The 17,214-nt window shown below is 57.0% G+C and overlaps 1 protein-coding gene across 1 annotated transcript in view; it reads left to right on the forward strand.

Annotated features, from left to right (window-relative positions):
• Positions 1–17,214, forward strand: part of TTYH2 (tweety family member 2) — a 40,511-nt gene that overhangs the window by 20,767 nt on the left and 2,530 nt on the right. Inside the window, exons 5-13 of the mRNA XM_046674271.1 lie at positions 3,901–3,996; positions 4,534–4,606; positions 8,889–8,958; positions 9,246–9,301; positions 9,815–9,907; positions 10,128–10,220; positions 11,790–11,932; positions 12,638–12,823; positions 13,304–13,382. Coding sequence (XP_046530227.1) covers positions 3,901–3,996; positions 4,534–4,606; positions 8,889–8,958; positions 9,246–9,301; positions 9,815–9,907; positions 10,128–10,220; positions 11,790–11,932; positions 12,638–12,823; positions 13,304–13,382 — 889 coding nt within the window. The remainder of the gene's footprint in view (positions 1–3,900; positions 3,997–4,533; positions 4,607–8,888; positions 8,959–9,245; positions 9,302–9,814; positions 9,908–10,127; positions 10,221–11,789; positions 11,933–12,637; positions 12,824–13,303; positions 13,383–17,214) is intronic.

The raw sequence follows: 17,214 nt of genomic DNA on the forward strand, positions 1-17,214 counted from the left end.
TCTGGGCATCAATGGCAGCTGGGGGCTGGTTCTCTGGCGATCATAACTTCCTTGAAGGCATCCTTTTTCTTCTACAAAACAAGCTCATAAATCCTTGTGGCCCTTGAGTCACCCCTCAGGTTAAACAAGAAAACAGCAAATTAATAAGATTTAACTTCTTTTCATTTGTGTCTGTGTTGGGAACAAGGTCAAGGGTAACTATGTTCTTGTTGAATATTTACAGTAACCCTCAGGTACCCAGCTTCACTTTCTCCTGCCTCCCCATTCCCCAAACCCCATCCCAGGTGAAGGCTCTGGACACAGGTCAGCTGACCAGGGACTGACTGTCCTCCCTCCATGTTCAAGGTCTAGTGAAGGTCACTCTGGGTTGAGCCAAGGAGGGAGGCAGCAGCCGCGGCTTTGGGTACCTCCCAGCTGAAGGGCGATAGGAACTCATGAAGTGTGTGTCATTGTGCACCCAGGGCCCAGCACCCAGCACGGAGGAGGCACTAGGGTGGGGTGGACACATGCGTCCTGAAGCACAGGTATCAGCTCTTTGGACCCTCCTGCCCCCCAATTTGTTGCTTCCTCTTCAAGCCATTGGCAAAGGTCAGAGCCTTTAGCCACTATTGCGCAATCTACTCTGGTTTTATGGATTCATTTCCTCTTTATGAGAAAATGAACTAATACTGAGTCTAGAGAAAATGCTCCTGGTGGCCTCTGGCCAGAGACTTCCCCATCCTTGGCTCTCCCCTTCCTTGGGGTAGGAGATGGCAGGGCCCTGACGAGGGGAGGCTCATGAGGTCCCTCCCCTTCCCAGCCCGTCCGGCCCCTGCATTGCCAGGATATCACAGATGCTCTGGATTGAAAGGGACCTTGGTCAACTTCCCACCAGATGGATGCTCACTTGCAAAAGTGCCTTTCTCCCAAGTGACAGAAAGAAATTGCCAGCTCTAAGGACTGGCCGTGACCTGTGACCCAAGCCAGTGACATCGATTAGTCCTGTGACGTGAGGGCACTCATTGCCTGAGCCTTTGAAATCTTTTTGCCATGGGGTGGTCAGAGGAGGTAGAAAGTGGGGGTCCATTTTGACCCTGCCATTATCACTGAGCAGACCTAGCGTAGGATTGTATTGGGCCTAATGGGCCTACTGTGGGCCACACTTAAGGGCCTAATGTGGGCATTTTGATAACGATGATGATGAAATGTCAGAATGTATATATCAGGAGGGCTTATTTTTAAGGTGGTTTCATTAAAGTGGGGGAACGGTGGTGACAACTGCAGCAGCTATTTCAGTGTGCGTGATTGAGGGGGTCGTTTAGGACCCCCATCCCCAACTCCCACCCCTTGTTCAGGTCGAGGCAGAAAAGGTCTAGTCCAGGGATGGCACCTGTGGCTCCTGAGGATTGTGATGTTCTGTCCCTTCCCCTCCTCTTCGGGTGGTGTTCGCTCCGTCTCCCCTGAGCTGCCCTACGACAAGCCTTTGTCATTGAGCCAACCGGCCTTGGTCTGCTCTGGACAGCCTCCCCATCTTTGCTTTCTGGATAGCTCTAGAGCATAGCCACCCAACTAAGCAAGAAGAAATATTTTTCAGCATTTTTATACAAGGCCTAGCTAAGTACTGGAGGCAATAAAAAGCCAGACAACTACCCTCGTTGAGAAGCTTGTCAGCGATGTCACTGAGCACTTCAGTGGAGGCAGATATGGGAGGAGCTATGGGTGGGAGGAAGGCCCGGAGAGGCTCTTGCGAGAGCCAAGTTCTTGGTTAGAAATCCATCGCCGGGTCATGGCCGGGGTCCTCCGGGAAAACACATCTGCCTCACAGAGCTGTTTCCAGGAACCCCTTACAACATGAGGCGTGGATACAGAGCAGCCCATTGGAACACCATCTGGGGAGTGAGTGAGAAGCAATCGTAACTTGATTTCCTGCCAACGTGTAGAGAGGAGGGGAGCGAGGTAACAAGAACCTTTAGGCTTGAAACAGGAAACCGGGATTCTGAGAGGTGCCTGGTGGCTGGCTTTGTCTCTTGTAGGAAGGGTCAAAGATGGGGGAGAACCTGGAGTTCGTGGGCCAGGCTTTCTTCCCACGGGCCTTGGTTTTCCAGTCTGTAGAATGGATCCTAATACTCGATGGTCCCTAGGCTTCCTTCCAGCTCTGACTCTGATTCTAAGAAAACTGGCTCCTTGCTGGCCTCATCCTAATGGCGGGCAGGCTCTGCACTTTCCCAGAGCCCCCAGCTCCATTCCTCGGACCCCCCAGGGCAGCCGGCCCCCACCCAATGCAGGGAGTCTGAGGGTTTAGTAAGGCCCCTTTTGGGGCATTAAACCTCCATTCACAAAGGCGGAAAGAACCTCACTTGGCTGCCAGGGGGCCTCCAGCGTGCTCCCTCCCCCTTGGAGCCTCTGTGTCACTTTCTTCCAGCCCCACCCCACACCCCTCCCACCCTCAAAACTCGAACTTACCCTCCTTATGGTGTCAGTGAAGCAGAAAACCATTGCTGGAGGGGAGGAAGTCAACGAATTTATTTGGCTCTTACATTCTTTCTTACGAAAGAAATAATGATTATAAGACTATCCTCTTTGGGGACTAGGAGAAGGCCCTCCTCCCTGCGCCCGGCCTCCTCTGTCCACCAGCCCCCGCTGCTAGACCCGTCCCCCAGCGCAGGGCAAGTGGGGCGGCTGCCAGGTGAGGCTGGCACTGAGTTGTGAGGACCGCCTTGGGGTCCTGTTTGGAAGGGGAGGCACGAGGGCACTCTGCTTGGGATCTTCTCCGCGCCCTGGGCTTCAGGCGCTCCGGGTTCTTGAGTTGGTGCTTTGGAGACGGAGGAAAGTGGGGTCTTGGGAATCCCTCCCTGCCTCGCCTGGGACCCTTTGCATTTGGCGGGCACTTAATCCTCAGCCTGCCCTGTGCGAGGAGGGTTCCGGCTTCCTTTACAGGTTTGGAAACTGAGGCTCAGAGGGGTGAAGCAACCAGCCAAGGTCTCCAGCTGGTGTGTGACAACCTTTCCCCATCCGCTCAGGCCGGGGGGACAAAGATGCCAGAGGAGTGAGGGTCCAGGAGGCCTGGAGGTGCCCCAGGATGTCCTGACCTGGGGGTCCCTGCCCCACCTCCAGCTCCTGATGGTCTGGGGACCGAGCCCACTCCTGCACATCCTTCGCCCTAAGCTCAGCGCCTGGCACAAAAGTTGGTGGAAACGAACCTAGACGTCCACAGTGGGGGGTTCCAGACAGCCAGGAGGGCCAGAGGAGGCCGGGGGCAGGGGGCCAGGCCGACCGTTCATCAAAGCAGTGGGCGTCCTAGGGGCTCTCTTAGATCTGTGGCTATAAATGTCAGGGTTTGCCTGCTCTGAGGCTGTGTGAGAGTTCTAGAAGCAGTGGGAACCAGGGTTTAAAGAGATGCCCGTGGGAGAAGGCTGCAGAGAGAGAACACAGACCTGCTGCGTCCACTGTGTAGCCATTAGCCACATGTGGCTACTGAAATTTAGACTAATCCAAATTAAATAAAGTTAGAAAGCCATTGCCTCATTTGCACAGGCCACATTTCAAGTTCTTTGTCGCCACATAGGAAGTGACAGATGGAGTGGAGAGCGCAGAGATAGAATGTTCCCATCACTGCAGAAAGTTCTAGCAGACGGCACTGGTTTAGACACCCAGCCAGGAGCCCGGGAGCTGACTCCTTTGTCCAGGATGAAAAAGGGTGCAGCCCCCGGGCCCCTGAAGAGCCTGTGCACCCGTGCACACTGGGTTCTTCCTGTCCAGGGCAGGGTTGCACCCGCATCTAGTCTGCTTAGCTGCTGGCTCTGGGCAGTTTGCTGTAACGAAGGGTCTAGAGAGCCTGGGGGTCGCTGTTCAGACCCCCGGGTAGACCCCAGATGGGGAGTTCTGCCCTGCTCCCCCTGACCGTCCTTCCCCTCCTTCCAGGTGGCTCTCCTACCTCCTCCTCTTCATCCTGGACCTGGTCCTCTGCTTCATCGCCTGCCTGGGGCTGGCCAAGCGCTCCAGGTGTCTCCTGGCCTTGTGAGTAGCCCTGCTTAGGGGCCTGGGACAAAGAACTGGGCAAGCATGTTGGGTGACAGTGCCACCGGCAGAGAGAGACGAGGGCCCGGTCAGGCTTGGAGGATGTGGTGGGATCAACAGCCTGAAGCCGCCTTCCACCCCCTCTTCAGCACCCGGCTAAGGGGGTACAGCAACCACCAACTTGCCATCTGGACACCAAGCAAGGACAGGGCTTTGCTCTAGGTGTCCCCTCCCTCCTGGGCCCGACTGTTGAGCAGCTGAAGAAATGCGGCCGAGCGTTATGGCCTCTTGCATTCTAACCAGCACCTCCTCCTTAGCCGGCGCCCTCACAGCCCAGGACCTGGCTCTAGGCAGTGGGTTCCACCCTTCTCCCAGCAGTCAGAATGGCCGATGTCAGGGCAGGGACTGAGGCTGCCTTCGGGCCACTGCAGGAGGCTGAGAGGAAGGGCGCTAAAGGTTGGTGGGGTGCCAGCCATCACAGCATCCCCTGCCTGCCAGCCTTTGCCTGGATCCCACTGGTGGCTGCCTCTCTCCTAGGATGCTGTGCTGTGGGGTGCTGGCCCTGCTCCTCAGCTGGACGTCCCTGGCTGCTGACACCGCTACAGCAGTGGTGAGTTGGGGGGGGGCAGTGTAGGGGTAGTGGGGGCACTGACCAGGACCAACTGTCTGCTGGTAGGCTGATGTGTGCTATCCAGAGTCCCCAGGGCAGGACCAGCTTCCGGTCTCGGTTCCTGATCTGATCCCAGAATCTCAGCACTGAAGGGGCTTGGGTTATCTGTACCAGCCCCCTCGCCCTGCAGATGGGGACACGGGCCCAGAGATAGTTGCCCATGATCACAAGGTATTTAGGGACAGAGCCAAGATAGGACGCCTGATGCCCAATCCCTTTCCCCACCCATCCCCAGCCCCTGCTTGTAAGGACGTGCACAGATGACCAAGTGACTTCTCTTTGGGTGTGAAGAACTGACCAGATCTGGGGGGGATGGGCAGGGTCTGGACCTCAGGCTGGAGGAGCCCTCCAGCTTCAGAAGCAGCCTCCTTGGCCAGCTTCCCAGGGCACTGGCAATGTGGAATGTGGCCTTTAGCTTGCCTTCCGTCCCATTGTCCTTGGACTCACACACAGTCTAAACACAATGGTGTATGTTTCTGGATGTGGTGCCTCCAAATGTTTAAAAAAAAAAACAAAAGCAAAAAAGTACAAGGTCAGGGGAGCTTCCTCTGAAGGAGTTTTCTCTTTAATAGACCTAACACTCAAGTTAAACTGTGTGCACAAGTCATTCATTCATTCAGCTGACGTTTGACTCTGGCACTTAACAATGGTGCCCGGTGCCTAGGATGCAAAAACCAGGGGGACATGATGTTTGCTCCTGACGCAGCCACAGCCTGCTGGAGAAAGACGTGTAGGCACATCATTGCAGCCCCATGTGAGTCAATACGGTGGAGGTGCATGTTCTGTGTGTGTGTGTATGTCGTAGAGGGGACAGGATTTACGAGGGATTGCAAGGAACCCCGAGCTGATTCAAGCACACAGACTAACTTTGTGACCTGCATCTGTGCTGTCCTCGCTACCTGGGGATAGAAGAATGAGGCTCGTACTGGAAGCCCTCTACCCAAACTCATGCCTTGCCCGGCGCCTTGGGGGCTGGCGGCCTGTAGCTCTGGCCTTGGGCAGTTTGCTTCCATGATGCCCACAGAATGATTGGCCCCTGGTGCTGCTTGGATCGTAGCAGCTTTTGGCAGGGCCCCTCCGGAAGGGAGAGGAGGTGGGCATCTCCTCTTTTCTTTCCTCCCCTTGTACCATGCAGTGTCCAATTTGGGCAGGAGAGAGAACTGGACAAGTATGAGCCTGGGGCCCCTCCAGAAACACAGAAGGGGAGGGTCGGAGGGCCCAGGTCATGCTCCAAAGCATCCTGATGTCATCAGGAGCCCGGAGTGCTGTACATAGTCCAGGGGAGTGGCTGCTGGCCGGAGCAGCACGCACAGCTGTCTGGCTGACAGCCCCTCCTCTGGGGACAAGTGAAAGCACATAGAAACTCGCACATGGCGAGCTCTCCTGGCCGGCCTGCCCCAGGCGGCCTCTGCCTTCTGGAAGCAGGGGAGGCTTCCAGCTTGCCACCGGGAGCAGCCCTTTGGGAGACAGCTCCTTCCCAGTGGGGGCCTCTCCCTCTCCCCAGGCCTCTGTTCAAGGAAACCGGAGGCGCTTTAGTCTCCCAGCTGGGTGCCCTGGAATGCGAGGGAGCTGCAGAGAAAGGCCATTCCCTGCTCTGCTCAGTCAGGCCCTTGTGTGAGAGCCAGAGTGTGAAGGGGCCTTTGATGGGGCCAGAGACGCTGCTGCATTTTAATAGGAAGCGGAGTGAGGAGGAGCCGGGAGGGGAGAGAGGTGCCGGCGAAGGCTATTGTGGGCAGCTTCTGTGTGGCCTCGCTGCCCTGCTCTCCGAGGCCTGATTTTTTTTGTTTTTTTTGAGAGCTGTGGGGCCAGAGGACTGACCCTGCAGGCCCTCCCCCCACCTCCCCTGTCCCCCTAAAAGGACCTCCATGAGGAAGGAGCCCTGCCCCTGAGAATCTGCTCCGAATGGGAATGTGGGGAGCTGAGCTCTGGGCTGTGGGCCCCGCTCTGAGCCTCCTGTGACCCCGGCCGCTGCCTCCCTGCTTGACCGCCCCCCACACACCACCAGTGGTCAGGAGCGTAAGGCAGAGGGCGAGGGGTTCAGGGCAGAGGGGAGAGAAGACGCCCAAGAAGGAGGCGACAGTAGGTTTGGGAGAGCGGGGAGGGAAGGGTTATCCAGTGCTGTGGCCACAGAGCACCATAGACGGAGCAGAGCTGAGGGCTCCCTGCGAGTCCAGCCACCGAGGGATGGCAGGCCCACCTCACTGAGTTGGGTAGGGGAGCAGGAGCGTGGCCTCTGAACCTCTTGTCTGGGGCCACTTTCCACGCCCCCACCCGCTCCCTTGCCCAGGAGTGGACCCCTGGGAAAGTTACTGAGGTTCTGCAGGCCTCAGTTTCCTCGTGTGTACAATGGGGAGAATAATAGCCCTCCCTCACTGGGTTGTTGGTGGGATGAGGTGAGTTGGTTAATCTGTGGGAGGCCTATGGTAAATGTTGCATAAACAGTAGCCATCATTGTTGTACCCCACATTTATTATCATTAGGTGAGGGACCATCACCTCTGCTCTCAGTGGTCTGGGCTCTGGGCGGCTTCTCCACCTGCCCCAGCTGTGCTCAGTGTCCCCTCCCTCCCCCTCATCCTCACCCCCGTTGCATGTCATGCACACGGGGGCGCACGTGCACATACAGGCCCTAGTCTTCATTGAGAAGAAAGTTGAATCCTCAGTGCAGGAACTGAAGAGCAGGGCTGGCCTGAGGGGGAAGGAGAGGGTGGGAGGCCACATCCCTGGTGGGGCCTATGATGGGGGCCTCCTGACCCTCTTTGGATCCCAAACTTCTGGGGGTGACCCAGACCAAGATGGCGGCCTCGCTCTTTATTTTCCCGCAGGCCTCCCCATCCCCCACCAGGGCCTGGCCTCCCCACCCTGCCACTCCAGTGAGGGAGGTGATCGTACCCCCAGGCCCCCTGGTGTCGTGGCTCTGATTTATAGCAATAGACCAGTCTGGCTGATGATGTGTGTTAGTGGTCTGTGTACAGAGCAATTCTCCCAGGGTCCTGAGCACGTGGTCGTGTGAGTGTGTGTGTATGTATGAGCGTGTGCCTGTGTGGAAACGGCTCTGTGGTAGCTCTGTATCTAGAGGGGCATTTTATTCCCCAGTCCCCCACGTGTACACACGCATGTTTTCTAGACCATAAGTGCCACAGCACAGCTTGCCACTATATCCTGTGCCTAGAACAGTGCATGGCACCTCGTAAGTGCTCAGTAAATATTTATCAACTCAATGAATGAGTGAGTGAAGTTCCGCTGGGGACCCCTGAGGCACCCACTCCTGAAGGAGAACAGGGCCCTGGCAGTTCAGGGCCATGGGGAGGGGTCCTCTGCTCGGGAGCGTGCACTGGAGCAGGGGCAGCCCCGAGGAGTGGGCCAGAGGACCAGAGCTTACCCCGATTGCTCTGAAAGGTGGAGGCCCCCCCTTACCCAGCGTCCCACTGCACCCGCCCGCCGGATCTGGGGAGGGCCTGGCTCTGAGCATGGCATCCTGGCTGCCGTCTCTTCCAGGGCCTGGACCTGCTCCCACTCAGCCCCGTGGGCCCTTGGTGGTCACCCAACCAGGCCATGCTGCAGGGTCCAGGTCCCCCAGCTGGTCAGTGGCAGAGCCCCGGGCCTGGGTCCTCTACTCCCAGCCCCCTGCTCTTCCTGGTCCCCCATCTCATCGTGAGCAGGACCTGCACCCAAAGGCTCAAAGATGGATTCAGCGCCAACATAATTCTTTAGAAAGAGAGTCTGGGGGAGGCTTCATAGAGTTACACCCTCAGAGCGTGTGGGACGTGATAACAGCAAGACAAATAGCAAGTAAAATCAAGTAGAGGTGAGCAGAGGAGGCCATGGTGTGCATCCGTCTGCGAGCCACGCCCTGCGGCTCCCCCTGGCCCAGGCTCCCGGCCCGGAGGTCGTCCCAGAAGAGGCATTCAGAGATGAGAAATAGGACCTGGTGCCTGCTCTTTGCCCATCGCCTTTCTGAGTGCTGTACATCGATAAATTCATAAGATGGATAGCGTGTTTCTCCCCATGTTATAGCAGAGGCAACTGACACACAGACGATGAGTCACTTGGCCAAAGTTGCAGAGCCAGGACTCGAATCCAGGGAGGCTGGCTCCTGACTCTTCTTGCCCACCCGGGACTGAGCTAAGGGGTCCAAGTGGCTGGGGTCGAGGGCGTCTGGCTCCTCCCAGGGCCCTGGTATCGTGACTTCCCTCCACCCCTCTCCTCTTTCCCTGGTTCAGGCCACCAGTGACTTCTGCGTGGCTCCTGACACCTTCATCCTGAACATCACGGAGGGTCAGATCCGCACAGGTAATGAGCTCTCCGGCCTCTGCTGTCAGAGCCGCTCTGGCTGCTCAGGCCAAGCCCGCGGACAGCCAGTCTGTGCCTCTGCTTAACCTCTTTCAGCCCCAGAGTCATCCAATCCCTCCCCAGCACTTCTCACACCCACACCTACACTTCAGGTCCAGTGGGACCTCTGGGCCATTTCTTAGAAGCCAGTTCCTTTGGGAGGTTGGGGACTGGCTTGGCCCCTGAGGATGGATCACGTCCTGGTCACTTGTGAGCTCCTGCCTGATGCCAGTGTCTTTGCCTTGCAGAGGTGACCCGTTACTACCTGTATTGCAGTCAGAGCCTAAGCAGCCCCTTCCAGCAGGTACGGCCCAGCCAGCCCAGCCTTCACCCTGCCCCCAGACCCCTGGGTCAGCTCGCTCCCTCTGACCCCAAGCCCCAGCACTGACCAGTAAGCTGAAGGTGGCTGGGTGCTCTTTGCTTCTCTGTGGTCCTCTGAAGGGCCAGTGCTCTTAGCATCTTCTAGATCAGTGTTTCTCACACACCAACATGTATGCCTGTCCCCCAGGGAGCTGGTTAACATGCAGATGCTGCGCAGGAGGTCTGGGGTGGGGCCCAAGATTCTGCATTTCTCACAAGCTCCCAGGCAAGGCCAATGCTGCTGGTCTGAGGACCACACTGAGTAGCAAGAAGCAAGAGGACTCTCGAGAAGCCTGAGGGATGAGGGAAGACTTCCTGCAAGCAGGAAGGGCCATGATAACGGGTGTGACCGCAGCCACAGCCAAGGGGAGGGGCTGCAGGGGAACAGGCCCTCGGGGCTGTGGGGGCTCCTGGGAAATGGACCCTCGCAGCAGGGCTGCGGTCTCTCCTGGCCCAGGCCCTGACCATCTTCCAGCGCTCGCTGACCACCATGCAGATCCAGGTCGTGGGACTGCTGCAGTTTGCGGTGCCTCTCTTCCCCACGGCAGAGGTAAGGCTGTCTGCCACAGTGTCTGTGCTAGAAGAGGGGGCGCCCCAGGGCCAGAGCTTCGGACAGCCAGGCTGTGCAGAGCTTTCCCCCACCCCCGCCCGCCAGGCCTCTTTGCAAAAGCCACTGTTTGTGGCTTTGTCCACAAGCCCTCCCCCCTCCACTCATTCTGTGCCTCTCTGTCTGTCCACATGTTTGCCTGTTTCTTTCTTCCTGCTTCCAGAAAGATCTGCTCGGAATCCAGCTCCTGCTGAACTCATCAGAGTCCAGCCTTCACCAGCTGACGGCCATGTTGGATTGCCGAGGGCTGCACAAGGTGCTGGGGTGGCCCTGGGGGCGATCGGGGGTTGGGGGAACCCCAGTGGCCACGTTGTCCCAGAGAGAAGCCAGTAGAGGCCAGGAGAGTGACTGCCTCGAGCCCCTTCAGGCCGGGGGAACGGGGCAGAAGCTGGACAGGGGAAGGTGGGAGAGGTACCTGGCTCCTTGATTCTCTCCAGTAGCTGAGATGGGGAGACTCAGTGAAAGATCCCAGGGGCAGGGGTGGGAGGATGGGACCAGGTTGCCTCTAGAACACTGGGGGACCCTGAGCTAGATGAGGAGGCTGTTCCCCATTGTTCCGACTCCTGGCCATCTGGTCAACCCCTCCGTCTCCCCAGGTTGCATGTACACATCCCAATCTCATTGCCAGGGTCATGTCTCCAGGAATTTGAACCATCAGACCCTAATGCAGGGAACACACTGGGAGTATGTGAGCTCCCCTCCCCCAAAGCAGTAAGCCAGTGTGTGGACAGCTTCACATCCCATGTGGTTTAGAGCGAATGGTCCTGATAATGGTCATGGCTGCCGTTGAGTGAGTCCTGGGATCTGTGCTCAGCCTTGATCTGTGCACGTTATACCCCGTATGTCATTTAGTCTTCACACTATACTATGAAATACATGTTATTTCGTGGGAGATCTTGTAGATGAGGAAACTGTATATGCGTGTGGATAAATATAGATAGATAGATAGATGTGTATATGTATCGATCCATGTAGCTATAAAGTAGCTTACTGAAGATTCCAGAGCTGGCCAGTCAAGGGCTTGGGTTTGGACCCTGGCAATCTGACTTCAGAGCTGAGAACATGGGACTCGCCCTTGTGTCCTCGCTCTCCCCCTCCACATCCAATCCCTCAGCAAGCCTTGGCAACTATACTCGCAGACGTATCCTGCATCCATCCTCTTCTCTCTCCCTCCACAGCTTCCGCCATGGTCCAAGCACCATCCTGCTCCCCTGGTGACAGCCGTGCCTCCTCACCTTCCCTTTCTCTCGCCCCCTTACCACCCGTGACGTTTCGTATAAGCAGGCAGAGCAGTCTTTTTAAAAAACTCATTGGATCACATCCCTTCTGTCCCCAGACCCTCCAATGGCTTCCTGTCACCTTATGATGAAACACAAACTCCTCACCTGCCCTGCAAGGCCCAGCGTGACCTGGCACCACCCAACCCTGTCTCCTGCTGGCCTTTTTCCTCTTGCCCGAACAAGCCAATTTGTCCCCTTTGCCTCACCTGCTCAAGGCGCACTCTGCTCCTTCTTGCCATCCTGGCCTCAGATTAAATGCCCCCCGTCTTCTGGCTCCCCGGCCCCGCAGCCTTGTCTGTCTTATTCAGGACCGACCCTCCTGTGCCTGACATACAGAAGATGTTTAGCAAATGCTTGTAGAGTGAACCCAAATGCCCCATTGTGTTGGGCCCTGGAGCGTGGACCTTTAATGGCTGTACAAGGTGCTCAGGATGAGGAAGGAAAGGAGATCCCAGGTCCAGGCTGGGGGAGGGCCTTCTAGAGACAAGCTCAGACCCCAGGCTGTGTCCCCACTCCTCCCCAGCTGTGCGTCCCTCCTCCTCCAGGACTACCTGGACTCCCTCGCTGGCATCTGCTATGACGGCATCGAGGGCTTGCTCTATCTCGGCCTCTTCTCCCTCCTGGCCGCCCTGGCCTTCTCCACTGTGATCTGCGCGGGGCCGCGGGCCTGGAAGCACCTTACCACCAGGTGGGCTGCCTGGTGGGCGGGGGAGCTGCCTGGGGGAGCACGTAGAGGGCTCTGCTCTGTGACTGAGCCGAGAGCTGATAACCTGGAATGGACAAGGGCAGCAGGGGGCCCAGGCATTCAGCCCCAGCTGGCTGGCTGGATTTCTTCAGAAGCTTCACTGAGAGTCCAGACAGTCAGGACCCCAACAAGAGCTTTGGGGGGGCCCAGGGCAAGAGCGGGGCTGAGGATGGTGACAGCCCTGATGCCACATCCTGGCATCCCTTGCTTGTCCTCTCTTTCTCCACAGGACTTTGTGGTGTGAGATGACGAGGAGAGCTTCCGGTGCTGGGAGGGGTGTCCTGGAATGCCAGGAAGGATGGATTGTAGCGTTGTTGTCAGGGAAGGTGCAGTCTCAGGTAGAGGGACAGAGACAAGATGGTGTTTCAGCACCTTGAGAGTAAATCAGACAAGAGGAAGCAGGGTAGGGAGGGCCAGTGTGCACGCGGTCAGCATGGTAGGCTGCCTGGAGGAGGTGGACGTGAAGTTGGGAACTGGGCAGAGTGATCTGTGTGAGGCAGGGCTGAGGACCACTTTTAGAAGAACCTCAAGGAGACACTTGTGGCCAGAGAGAGAGTCCTGGGAGGAAAGATTGGGAAGCAGGCCAGGAGCCCACTACCTCGGAGTCTCCGTTGCACCTCATGGCTGGCTGTATCCTACATGTTCTAGGGACAGAGACTACGATGACATCGATGATGATGACCCCTTCAACCCCCAGGCCCGCCGCATCGCCGCCCACAACCCTCCTCGGGGGCAGCTTCGCAGCTTCTGCAGCTACAGCAGCGGCCTGGGCAGCCAGACCAGCCTGCAGCCCCCCGCCCAGACCATCTCCAATGCCCCCGTCTCAGAGTACATGTACGGCCGGGCCCCCCCGGGCCTCCCCTTGCACCTCCCCCACATATCCGGGCTGGATCTGTGGATAACATGCTTGGGTCCAGAGAGCCGGGTGGGGATGAAGGCATCAGAGGCCAGCCTGGGCGCCCCGGCAGCCGTGGGATGCCTGGTGCATCTGGTCACCCCGGCACACCCATGTGTCCTGGAGGAAGAGCCCACTGCAGATGCCCTTTGCCTCAAGCCCATGGGGGATCCTAGGGCTGAGAGCTGCATTTCTCCAGGCCACACTGCTCCCGGCCCCTGTCACCCCATCTGCTGCTTCTCCCTGGGCCTCCTGGAGAGCTCCTTCCCCTCTCTTCCTGCCCACACTCCCTCCACTCTGTCCATGGTCTGTTTCCACGCCCACTCCCATATGCACACCCCCCTGGTACCCTCCTGTAGGAATCTGCACACCGCTCCCACCCCTTGCTTTCCCCTCATGAGCTCCCTCTCCACCCCTAGGAACCAGGCGGTGCTGTTTGGTGGGAACCCACGCTACGAGAACGTGCCACTCATCGGAAGAGGCTCCCCGCCTCCCACGGTAAGCGGGGCTCCCGGGCAGAGCCACGGCTGTGGCCCTTGTTGGGGAAATACAGATAAGACCTCTGCCAACCCAGAGAATCCCATGCACAAAGGTAGAAAAAGGAAACAGTTCTGTTCCTGAATGTGCATTAAACAGACCCACGTGCACGTCACAAGCAGTCTGCTGAAGACACTGCACAGACAGAAAGCTCGCCCCAGGCAGGCAGCACACATACCCCGCTGCACACCTGTCCTCCAGCAAGAGGGCTCCACAGCACTGTTTGTCACCCTAGTCCATCCTCATTCCGCCTGCTAGTTGGGGTGGTCATCAGTGTTCACTGATTGCCACAGAGCTAGGAGGCGTCTTCCCTGATGCCTGCATTTCAAAGAGATGGCTCCCACACCCTTAAGAAAATGTCCCTGGGTTGTGAAACTGCCAGGAACCTTATTCAGCCTTTAAAAAGGTATTTATGTACATCTCAAAGGGACGGAGAGATAATTTACAATGATAAGTTTCCTAAACCAAATGCTCTAAAAAGAGAGAGAGAAGTTTTTTGCTTTAGGGAAATTTTTCTTTTCAGTTTATGCTTATCCTTCCACCCTGGGCTGGAGGGTGGGGCTGCTGTGGTGGGTCTGGGAGGGCTCATACCAGACCCAGCCTTCCTCAACCCCACTCGCCTCCCCAGGGCCCAAGGACTGTGCCCAAGTGGGGTCTGTGCCTCCCACCTGCCACCCTCCCCCTCCAGCCAGGGAACCCAGATGGCAGCATCAGGGTAGGAGTCTGCGGTGAGGGCTGGGCAAGTGGAGAAGAAAAGACGATGCTATCTTCTCCAAGAGAAATACTAGGGTGGCAGGGATACTGGCTGAGACAGAGATGGCTGCAAGCAGAGACAGTAGACTGTCGAGGTTCAAGGACACAGGCTCCAGTGCCAAATGCCAGGGTTCAAATCCCAGCTCGTTGCCTATGACCTCCGTGACCTTGGACAGGCACTTCACTGCTGCGCCTCAGTTTTCCCATCTGTAGAATGGGAAGGGTAATAGCATATAGTGTGTGGGTGGTCTGAGTGTCCGAGGAATCAGTCCTCATAAAAGCAGGTGTGTGGCCCAGTAAGTGCTGTGAGAGTGAGCTGCTTGTTTTGTTACCCCTCCTGTCATCACATGTGCTTCCTCCCGCCCCACCTTCTCAGAGGTATGGCACTGATAAGAAAGGGGAGGTCCAAGACAAGGCTGAAAGTCTGCGACAGGGGTGGGCAGCAGAGTTCTTGAGGCAGGTGTCTGTCGGGGAGGGAGCCCCTGCCTCACTCGGCTGGAGGCGTCTCACGTGCCCATCCAGGTGTTTGGAAGGGGCTAGCCAAGTGGGGAACTAGGACACAGGAGACCCAAGGACACGGGCCTGATGACAGGGGCCTGGGCCCCGAGAACCAGGATGCTCACATATGTTCACAGGCATCCAGCCAGCGCTCGGTGAAAACCATGGTGCCGGATGCGGGGAGAGAGACAGGACCCCAACCTGTCCGCAGGAAGTGTATCATCTGTCGGGGAGGGAGATCCATACCTTAGTGCAGTGGGGCTCACCCAGGGGCAGTTTTGCCCCCCAGGGGACATTTGGCCATGACTGCAGGCATTTTTCATTGTCACAACTGGGGGTAGTTGCTACTGGCATCTAGCAGGTAGAGGCCAGGGATGCTGCTATGCACCCAGAGAACACAGGACAGCCTCCACCACAAAGAATGATTGGCCCCAAATGTCCACGGTGTCCTGGTGAGAAAGTGATCTGACTGATCCGTCTTCCCCTGCCATGACGCCACCTTGCTGGTTTTGCCCAGAGCGCCTCCCAGCTGTCCTTCCACAGACAGCACTAGACCCAGGCCCAGCTCTGGCATCCTGGGGTCCTCAGGCAGGGCGAGTGGGCTGGTCGAAGCCCTCATTCAGAGTCGGCACCTTTTAAATCTCAACCTGGCTTCTCTCTCTAACCAGAAGCCTCCTGGGTTCCTTTTTCCTCCTGTGGACCCAGGCATACAGATTTGATTTTAATATTAATCTGAGCGCAACAAAATTTGGAGAAATCTGCTGTGAAAAATGAATTGCTCAGAGCACTGTGATGCCAAATAAGTCATTTTCCTATTACCTTCCCTTTTGAAAGATTCAGGCCGCTCCCCCTGCCATTAGTGTTACCGAACACAAACACGGGCTTGTTTACCCGCCGCACGGGAGGGCTAACGACTGGGATGCCAGGCTTATGGCAGGGAAAGAGGTATACTATCAAACGGCAGCCAGATAAGAAGATGGGAGTTAAAACTAAGATCCAGGGGCCTGCCCAGTGGCGCAGCGGTTAAGTTCACATGTTCCACTTCTCAGCGGCCCGGGGTTCGCAGGTTTGGATCCAAGGTGCATACCTATGTACTGTTCATCAAGCCACACTGGCAGTGTCCCACATACAAAATAGAGGAAGATTGGCACAGATGTTAGCCCAGGGACAATCTTCCTCAAGCAAAAAGAGGAGGATTGGCAACAGATGTTAGCTTGGGGCCAGTCCTCCTCAACAACGACAACAAAAATGAAAAATAAACTCAGACCCACCTCCTCAAAGGGCAAAAGGTAGGGGTTTTTATCTGGGGTTTCAGGTAGGGGAGGGAGAGCGTGTGGCCTTGCTGGCTGGCGCCTTCCCACCAGCCTGCGTTTGGCCTTGAAGACTGAGTTTCTTTTCCCTGACGGTGTGGACTTTGCTGGTTGTTTTCATCTTCAGCCTGTGTTTGGCCTTGTGAGGCCGAATCTTGACGTCTGGACCTTGACTTCCTGGGAAAGACAGCTCACTCTATGCTAGAGGGCCGGAGAGACCTGGTAGTTCAAACAACAGTTGATTATGCCGAACATGCACAGGTGCAGTTAGCAAAGCTCATCTCACAGATTTTGCTCTGGGGAGATTTTTTTAACTTCTTCCATTCTTGGTTTCATTAGCAGAGATAATCAAGGACTGACCTTATTTGCAAGGCTCAAGGACAGAATCCCCCTTCCTCCCTATAATTAACACCTGCCCAGAAACCCTGATTGCTTTGACAGAGTTGACCGCCCTGCCCCGGGGAAGACCCCACCCTCCTACCTGCACGGGCAGGAAGACACTCCTGCTGGTGCTGCTGCCCGAGGCCCGAGGCGGCACTGCCTGGAGGCGTGGACCTGCGCGCCAGTAAAGCCCACCCTCCCCGCGCCTGCTCTCTCGATTCACCAGTACTGGGTGCCTTTGACACTGATAAATCCCTCCCTCTCCCAGCCCCATCTCTGGGACAGAGGAGGATTTCATTTCGGTGGGTGATATCAAGCAAAGTCATCAGAATGTACGGCCTGTCGCCTTGGCTAGAAACGCGTCTTCCCTTAGCTCTGCCTTCCAGGCATCCCTCTTATCCTTCGGGCACCGTGTCCTAGACTGGAGGGACAAAACTGCCCTGGGCAGCTGTTACAAATTCCAGTAGCAGGACTTCCCTCCAGACTCCGGAGACAGAATCTCCAGCGGGCGCCCAGGGGATGCTGACCATCAAGCGAGTCTGGGAAGCTCTGTTCAAGGAGGAGGTCACGGAACGGGCCTCAGCATCACCTGGAGGACTTGTTAGAACACAGGCCGATGGGCCCACCCTGTTCTGATTCAGGAAACCGGGGGTGGGCCAGGATTTGCGTTTCTAACATGTTCCCAGGAAAGCTGAGGCTGCTGGTCTGGGAAGCACGGCTGGAGACCCCCTGCTCCGGGGCAGGCCCCTCACTGTCCACATCATTGACCTTTCGGGCGCGATCATTGTGTGTCATGGGCCGCGCTGGGCACTCCCAGATGTTTAGCAGCATCCCGCACCTCTACCCACTCG

Source organism: Equus quagga, chromosome 11 (assembly GCF_021613505.1).
Source record: "Equus quagga isolate Etosha38 chromosome 11, UCLA_HA_Equagga_1.0, whole genome shotgun sequence".
Lineage (NCBI taxonomy): Eukaryota > Metazoa > Chordata > Mammalia > Perissodactyla > Equidae > Equus > Equus quagga.